The 8,987-nt window shown below is 42.1% G+C and overlaps 1 protein-coding gene across 2 annotated transcripts in view; it reads left to right on the forward strand.

Moving 5' to 3' along the window:
- Nucleotides 1–8,725, forward strand: part of PLEKHB2 (pleckstrin homology domain containing B2) — a 469,993-nt gene extending 461,268 nt beyond the window's left edge. For both annotated transcript variants that reach the window (XM_062621764.1, XM_062621763.1), the window contains exons 3-8: nucleotides 54–206; nucleotides 973–1,075; nucleotides 1,989–2,028; nucleotides 4,369–4,458; nucleotides 5,601–5,715; nucleotides 6,363–8,725. In XM_062621764.1, the coding sequence (XP_062477748.1) occupies nucleotides 54–206; nucleotides 973–1,075; nucleotides 1,989–2,028; nucleotides 4,369–4,458; nucleotides 5,601–5,715; nucleotides 6,363–6,499 (638 nt within the window). In that variant the 3' untranslated portion in view covers nucleotides 6,500–8,725. The remainder of the gene's footprint in view (nucleotides 1–53; nucleotides 207–972; nucleotides 1,076–1,988; nucleotides 2,029–4,368; nucleotides 4,459–5,600; nucleotides 5,716–6,362) is intronic.
- The last annotated feature ends 262 nt before the right edge of the window (nucleotides 8,726–8,987 follow it).

Below are 8,987 nucleotides of genomic sequence, written 5' to 3' on the forward strand. Positions count from 1 at the left end.
GACACAAATACTTCCCAATACGTGCTCTCAAAAGCGACTGTCTGATTTTTAAGGTACTATTTTGCGGCGCTGGAAGAAGAACTGGTTTGACCTGTGGTCTGATGGCCGCTTAATATTCTATGATGATCAAAATCGCCATGATATAGAAGATAAAATCCACATGCGAATCCACTGCATCAACCTCAGAGTGGGGAATGAATGTCGAGGTAATAATGAACCCCTCAGGATTTGTGTATTTAGAGATTCTTCACAACCCCAGTGCCTTCCCAGCATACCATTTACGACACTACTGCAGAAGTAAACTTCTCCAACAAGTGTTCAACTTTCTTGTTGTTAAAGAAACCCAGCAAACACCCATTCCACTCACCTCCCGAAAAAGAAACAACCCAACCAACTATTAAATTCCCTTACAGACACCCAGGGCATGGTAGCATCACATGACAGATAAGGTTAGAGTTTGATACTTCCTTTTAAAACTCGGTGAGGACAGGGTACTATGTATGCAGGTGGCAGGCATGCACATGAGAATGGGATATTCACAGTAGACTTGTGTGTCTGATTATAACGTTACTGGAGTAATTACAGTGCTGTCTGGAGTGAGAGCCAGGACAAGAAATGGAAACCTCAGCAGATTTTCTTCAAGTATTACTAATTTCACTTCTAGCATTTGCTGGTACTCCACTTGATACTGACACAAGTGTTGGTGAGTACTTATTGCTAAGTATGAATTGGTTCTGCCATAAGACACTTAAATTTCTTAGCAATGATGTTCACAGCTACTTACTTTCAGGACTGTCTAAAGAGTAAGAACAGGTTATTTCCTTCTGTAATTTGCTCTGATGCCACAGAAGGCAGCTACAACTGGCCCTAGTTTATTTTGTCCAGCCTTTTGCATAAACTGTCTCCCTTGTAAATGTGATCATGAAGTTCTGGTTATCGATATTTCATAACTCATCTCTTTTTCTGTCCCAGATTTCCAGCCTCCAGAGGGGAAGCAGAAAGATTGTTTACTGCAGATTGTTTGCCGCGATGGGAAGACAGTCAATCTCTGTGCAGAGAGTGCAGATGACTGCCTGTAAGTCTGCCAGAGAATACTGGGTTTGCTGCCTCTCCTCATTTATCTTTTTCTCTCTCTTTCTAATAATTGTTGTGCCTTCAGATTTTCAGAGATGCATTTTAAGAAAGTTTTCAAGCAAATAAAAGCAGTCTTTCAGTGACAAAAACACAGCTGTCTTAGAAGTTATCTAACTCATGCAAATTAACTGCAAGTTAACTCACTGAAAACACTGAAGGCTGAGGAGTAAAAGAATCTTATTAATACGGTTAATGCAAGACTTGCTGAACAGATTGTGTTTTTTTTTTCACTTTTCCCATTCTTCAAGCAGTGCATGACCCTGCATAGCTCAAGGACATCCCAGTCAGTAGTGAAAGGAAGAATACTCCATTATTGTGAACTTTCAGCTGAGCTTGGCTTTATATAGGTTGATAACTTCTATCGTTAGTGTTTGCCAAGTATGCGTGGTGCTTCAAGCATGCTCCCAGCCATATGGCATAGGAGTGTCTGTGTGAAGTGTATGTACCTTCGTTCAAACTGTAATAGCATCAAGACCCACACTCTCTAGTCAGCACAGATGCACCTTCAGGCAGGAGAAGCAACATCCCTGGTTCTCATCCTATTACTTTATCCTGAGCATGGCTGCACATCACCTACCTGTTGTGCTTGCAGTGAAGACCTTCAAAACTGCATCTCTTCCTTCTCATGTTCCTCCTCATGCCTTCTCAGCTCTGCAAAGAAAGTAATTCTGTGTCAGTCTTGATGTAACATCTTTCTGCATTCATTTTAGTATCACTGGGCTTTGACGTGTGCAGTGGCTTAAACTGTGTTCCTGCAATACCTCTAGTTCCTAACCCTTCTTTTCAATAGTCCTAAAAATAAGTAGTATTAATTTTTATCAGTGTTCCACTAAACAATGGGCTTATTTTTTCAGGGCATGGAAAATTGCTCTCCAGGATGCCAGGACAAACCCAGTAAGTGCACTGGCTAGACTTCATACAGAGAGAGAAGCAGCACATCGGTGTTACATGTGGTTCAGCAGTTTACTTCTAAAATCATGTTTCATCCCTCTCTGCTACAGAAAAACAGGGTCATGAGCATGATGGCTTGTGGGTAGGGAGAATGATCTGGGTCACTAGCACATGTTATCCTTGCAGCCAAGCCTAGGCACATACATGCTGGGTGGAAGTCAATGACTTCAGAGAATGATCTGTGTGTGAAAGTGAATGTTTGGGAAGCTGGCCTGTAAGGGTAGTAGCACAGAAGCTGTGGGCAAGAAGTAAATCTGCAACCACTAAAAATTCACTTTCCACTCTTAGCGTTTGCTGCCTACATGTACAGTGCTAAAGGAAGCTTACTGCAAAGAAGCTGTTTGTTAAATGTAGATCCATTACATTGTGGGATGCTTCTTGGTGGAGAGTAGGGGAGCATGAGGTGCTTGGAGGGGAGCGCAGGCACACTGAGGAGTACATTACCTTTGCACTGGCATACTAGCTGCGGAGAGTGAAGAGGTCAGTTATCATAAAATTCTCCCTGTGAGTCCTGGAGTTCTCTAGAGAACTCTGTCTTTGGGGAACCACATCCATCCATTTGTGGGTATTGTTTTTTTCCTCCAGACTGCCTTCTCAAGTAGTCTTCAGCACTAGCTTTCCCTATATGGCTAGACTAAACCAACCTAAGGTATTCCTGTTTCATGGGGAAATGCTGGCTTTTAAAGAAGTTTGTATCAGCTTTTGATGGGTCACATTCACATTGGCACTGTACTGAGGCATCTGTCTTATACTAAGATCTGTAGATACACAAAACAAATGCTTGTCATAGTTTTGACTGCCCTGGACAGAAGTGCCTCTGACCGCAGCTGTGCCATGCTGCTTCATGGTGTTAAATGAGAAGTGAAGGAATTGTCTTCATGCAGGGAACACAGCACTCGTCGTCTGTCTGCTATAGCTTTGGGGGTTGTATCTTGCTTATGTGGGAGATGGTGACTCCTGGTTTTAGGAGATAGGAACTGCTGGTTTTCATGTCTTTTGACACTTGGCTGCCAGCCCTGATAGGATGGTATTCAAAACTTGCCGGTGCATCACCTTTGTCAGCTAAGGCAGATGCTTGCTGTTGAAAGTAGAGCAGGTAGCTCTCTGCACAAGTGGTATCATAAACTGGCACTTTCCAAAGCAATTACAGATTTCCAACAAGGACTTGAAGTAATCAGGTAACTGGATTTGAGTCCATCTGTAGGTGTCTGACACAGCTTTCAAAAATACTGAGTGTCTAGCGGTGCCTTTACTGGGATACGAGGGTGAGCACCCCAGCTTTGAGAACTGTGTCATTTACAGATGTTTGCAGACTGGTGTCACATGCCTGTACAGAGTTCCCTGTAGCAGAACAGAATACAGATGTACTGCTGGACACTTTCTCAGGTCGTGGAAATACCTGCCTCTTCAAATAGTGATTTCAAGCGTGTTTCAAGCAATCCTTAGAATCTCCAGTGTAAGATTGACCTGGGATATAGACATACTATGTCTTCAAAAGTCTTTCTAAAGTCCAGGTACAAGAGACAATAGGAACATTCACTCGTATATGAAAAAAAGAGACCCGTGTTTTTTTCTTGGAATAGGGCACTAAGAGTATCACTGTGTATTTCTGATAACTATGTGCAAGAATACAAGGTTACTGTAACCAACCTTAACTCTCTTTGAGAGTAAGTTATCACCTTTGCCTGATAGCTTCCTTCAAAAAGGACCAGAATTATAGGTGGCATTTGCAATGTAGTTCCCTAAAAACAGTCAAGTCCCCCAGTTCTTACAGTTAAACCTCTCTTACTGTATTTTTTTTTAGCCTTCTCACAGCCAGGACGACAGGTGGCCAAGAACTGTGACTGTGTTCTGCTATAATGATCAGGGGCCACACATTTGTGTTCTTAACCTGCTCTTGCAGAACTTGATGATACCACTCTAGAGCACTAGGAAGCAGCTAGCTTACTTGTGAAAACTTGTTTATCTGAAAACAGAGGATGAACAAGAGGGTAATTTCTGAAACTGAGGCTATGAAATGATGGAAGGAGTTGGTGTGCTTGTATGTACATGTGTGCGCACAGAGGTAAGAGATTTTATGACTCCTTCCTGCGATTGATGTGGCATTTGTATTCTCCCAGGTCTGCTCTCCAAATAAGTTTCTTTTTGAAGTGCTTTATAAGATATTCATAGTACGTCTGAAGGTTACTCCTTCTTTGGGGTCATTCAGTTTTAATCCTTGTGCTGCTCTAACTGGGTGTCTGTAGGAAAAGGTGATAACTGCTACCTTTCCATGGTGTTTAGGGCTACATGGGATCTGATGTGATGTATGATGAGACAGCCATTTCCTCAGCCCCTCCTCCCTACACAGCTTATGCCACACCATCACCTGAGGTAAGAGTTTCAGTCAGGAAGCATTAAGCATTTAGTCCTTCAAGCACTCAAACTGTACTCCTGGATATAACTGTGAGTTCCACAGTTGCATCCAGCTTTGAGGTTTGTACAAAAGGAGAGAGAGTGAGGCACTAACAATCTATTGTCACTCCTGTTTGAGATGGATTTCCCTTGAACGGGATGAGGCAGATTTGATTGGGAGGTATATAAAGGATGGCTGCTCGGAGAACTTGGAAGATATAGCTTCCTAGAGACAGGGCATAAGTTATTTAGCTGATGATCTTGAAAGATACTGGCTATGCAGCTTTTAACATAAGGAGGTGGGACTACGCTTTCACATTGTGTAAGAACTGGAAGGATACAAAATGAGGAGTTTCAAAAATAGATTTAATGACTGGAGCTGTCACATTTAACACATAAGGATTCTGTTGTATGCAAGATGTCACAGCAACACAAAAACTAGCTCCTGGATGCACCGTTCTTTTGCAGTGGAGAAGGAGCAGCATTGGGGCTGAACCTATATACATTGTGCATTTCTGGATGTTCTGACTGATGTGCAGTGAAACACAAAGGGATAGTTGGGGTAACATTACTTGTTGCATTACAGTTGTACTGCTCCAGCCCCTCGCTGTTAGAAACAGCGGTTAAGAACTTGATGTGGTGCTGGGAGCTGTATCAGGGCTAGTAGTGGGCCTCCTCTTTTGGAGGACAAACTTGCTTCCAAAATATACAGCTACAGAGTATTTGTCCCAGATCTGACATTCACTTGCATTGTGAAAGGGACAGGTTGGTTGGAGTTTCTTGGGATCCTGCCTACCTCACAGCCCTCCAGAGAGCTCTTATTGGCATGAGGGCAGAGAGGAGAAGCTGGTAAGGCCGCTGTGGCTCTGCCTGATGATCCAGAACCTGCCTCTGCCATTCAGCATCCAGGAAGGGAAGAGAGTGAATGCTGCTAAGGAGCACTTATTTTTTTCAAGCAGCTGTTCTGAATCCTTTCCAGGGAGTAGATAGATTATATCAGTATACACTGGGTATTTTATTTGAAGCTTGACTGAATTAAAAGTGAGTGAGAATTGAACAAAGTGTGTAATTGAGTACAAAGCAAAGAATATTGTTGTAATGGACATTTTTAATTTCACCAGGTTTATGGCTATGGCTATGATCAGTACAATGGTGCGTATGCACCTCCTGGTCCTCAAGTCTTCTATGCCTCCAATGGACAAGCTTATGCTGTTCCCTACCAGTATCCATACCAAGGTAATCAATATCAACCATACCTTTTACCTTTCTGTAGAAGCTATTTGAGTTAATATTTCTGTCTTGAATTCTGTTAATCACCATCCTTTACCACCCACCACTCCTGCAAAACAGTGATGTAAAGAAACCTGACATGTAGCTAGAACCAACACCCCTTACCCTTTCACAGCAAAGCAAGTGCAGTGAAATTTGTATTAAGCGATTTAACTTAGTACAAGTGATTTAACGTCCCAGTGTGATCCCAACGTAAGTTACTATCCCGTTGTGATCCCAACTTAAGTTACTTCGTAAACTCTTAGAAGCACACAGAACTCTCAACTACAGTACGCAGCATGTTTTCTAAGATAAAAGAGCCAGAACAAGATTGATTCATTACTCCATATTGGGCATTGATGGAGATTTTCATTCATTTGTCCTCTTACACCTAGCTTAATTATTTCAACACTAATGTTCAGCTATGGCCTCAGAATTAAGCGCAAGTTTCAAAGGTAAATCCACTTCCAAAGCATGGTTGTAACTGGTTCCTTCCCCACATGCTGGCATCATCAATGGAAGGAAGAAGGTGAAATAGCGGGCCTGTTTTGAAATTACAGCACATGGTATTAAGATAGACTTTGCCCTCCTCCTAACAATCTCCTATCACCTAGGACCTTATGGGCAGCCCCCTGCAAACCATGTCATCATTCGAGAGCGTTACCGTGACACCGATGGAGATCTTGCACTGGGCATGCTTGCTGGAGCAGCAACTGGAATGGCTCTGGGATCATTATTCTGGGTCTTCTAGATTACCTGTCCCTTATCTTTGTAGTTCCAGAACCCTTTATTGTGTGCAATAATATATTGGCAGTGTTGTTTACTGTTAAACTTTAAGAAATGCAATAGTTATTTTTCAGTAGTGACATCTTAATAACTGATTCTTAACTGTCTTGAGAGTTTAAAGGCACCATTTAGTTAAGTGGTTGGAGTTGGCATGTGCTGCTCTTGAATTCTGTTTCTGATGGAGTTACACGGATTTGTACTGATAAGAATCAATATGAGCACCAATGTAACATGGTAGCAGTCACTAGCTTTATGAACAGACTGTTACTGTAAGCACGGCAGAAAAAAAGTGATGGGGGGGCGAGGGGGGAATCTAAAATCTGGTCCAAATAGGAGGTTTAAAGGAACCCCGTATTAGCGTATATGTACTACTGGCTCTAAACATTCCCTGGACAAACACACAGCTCAGCAGAAACTCCTTGGCATTAGGTAGCCTACCATGCTTGTGAGGATTTTTGTTATGAAACGTGCCTGCGGATGGTAATATATTTTCTTAGCTGGAGTCGTGTATTTGTCTCTCACCTTATCCTTAACAGGTGAGGCTGTTTTTGAGAACGTGTAAGCAAACCACTAAGAAGCGGCAGCACTCCTCAGTTTTTTTATTCTCCCAAAAATGTGAATGCCCAGTAGCAATGAAGACCAGTGTTTGTTCTTTCATCTCCCTCTTTATCCTGAATCACTCTTCTCTGGTCAGATGGAAGTAATGGATCTCTGGTTTTGAAAGTGGTCTTTCGTGTCTGTAGAACAGTCACCTCAGACACTGTACCAACTGCACTGCTAAGAAAGAGATCACTGTCCAGTGTACTGCTATTGTTCTGCAGTCTGCAGGAGAACTATCTTGAACAACCCTTGCCCTCTTGGGCCTATCAGAACCCCTTTTCAGGCAGTAATAGTCAGGAGGGGAGAGTCAAACAGCACAAGCAGACCTTGCACACAGGCACTTTGGTATCAGCTGCCTTGCCGAGGCTAGAATACGTCTGCATCTTAGCCTCCAAGGTTTACCAAACCAGGTTATCTGCAGCTATTTTTGAGCACAGCTGAGCCTGGGTTTGTTCTATGCACACTCTCCCCTCACATTCAGCAGGTCTTGTCTTCCCCTCCGTAACTTGTTAAGGAAAACACTCCAAGGAACCTGGCTGGCTTTGCTTGTTTGACTGGTTCCTTACACAATGTGCTCCTGCAAGCTGCTGTGCTATGGAGTGTAACCTGGAGTGCAACTGTTATGTATGCTATGTGGCCTATTACCTGATCCTATTATAATCCATGCTGAGCTGCGCTTGGCAGGGAAAAGAAAACTCTGAAGAAATGCACATGCTTTCTTATTCAGGTAAAAGAGGCAGGGTGCCTAAATGAGCCGTTTATAGTAAGAGGACTTATTTTTATACTTCCACTTTCAGCTTCTTGTATTAATACTTGTTTAATATGTTAAGTCTTTCTTACGCTTTCAGAAGTTGGTTAATTTCCTTAAGGTTCATGGAGTTTCAGGTATGTCAGGAAAGCTGAAAATAGATAAGAACTTTCACCCATATAAATTTAGATCAAGCCCCAAGCTTTTCCATTTCATCCAAAAGCTGTCTTGGGTCTATCCTACTATTAAAGCAATAGAGGTCTTCAACAAGAGTTTGGGTAGCAGCCAGGGGAAGCACTAAGCTTTCATGACTCTTAGGACAAACTCAACAAACTGAAATCATCGGAAGTAAACAGACAGATGTAATCTTGGCTGCATTACTAAGAGTAAGCCTAAACCAAGGAATGTAAATGTCTTACAAGAAACTGGCTCAGAGCTGTACACTAATACGCATGCATGTCCTTTCCCTGATTAATACAAGCTGCATATGTTCTGCCAGTGGTATGTACTGAAAGCACTTGGAGGTTCAAAAGAGGACCAAAGTGAAAGTTTCCTATTGCTAGTCCAAACCACAAGAAATTGGAGTACACTACTGAAGTTCTCTAAGAGGTCTGGTACCCTGGAGGTCAGAAAGAGACTGTGACTGTCTGGAACTTAAGTGAACAAACATTTCAACCCTTTTTAAACCTTGAGATAACCCTGAAGCTGATTACAGGTCTATACTGCTGTTTAGTTTGCGCTTTGCAATGTAACTAGTTCTGCAGAATGCCTTCATGTCCTCTTGTTCCTCTGTGATATTTAGCTTGTAAGGGGAGGGAGAGAGAATAAAACAATTGAACAACATTGTGATTTCTTTTGAGTTTCATAGTAATTGTGAAAGAATAGATCAAAGTGAATCAGCTGGTCATTTATTTTAAGCTCAAAGTTTTATTGTGTGCGTTTATAGGGTTTGGTTTTGTTTTTTTGTTTCTTGAACAGCTGTTGATCACAGCAGGGGAACATTGAGTCTCTTGCTCTCTCATGAGCTAACTGCATCTAGATCCCTAGTTTCTTCCAGTGAAATATATAAGACTCTATTGATTGCAAAACATTTCTGTGTTGAATT

This window comes from Pezoporus occidentalis, unplaced genomic scaffold, assembly GCF_034315485.1.
Source record: "Pezoporus occidentalis ecotype Australia unplaced genomic scaffold, CSIRO_AGI_Poc_V1 ctg233, whole genome shotgun sequence".
Taxonomy (NCBI): Eukaryota; Metazoa; Chordata; class Aves; order Psittaciformes; family Psittacidae; genus Pezoporus; species Pezoporus occidentalis.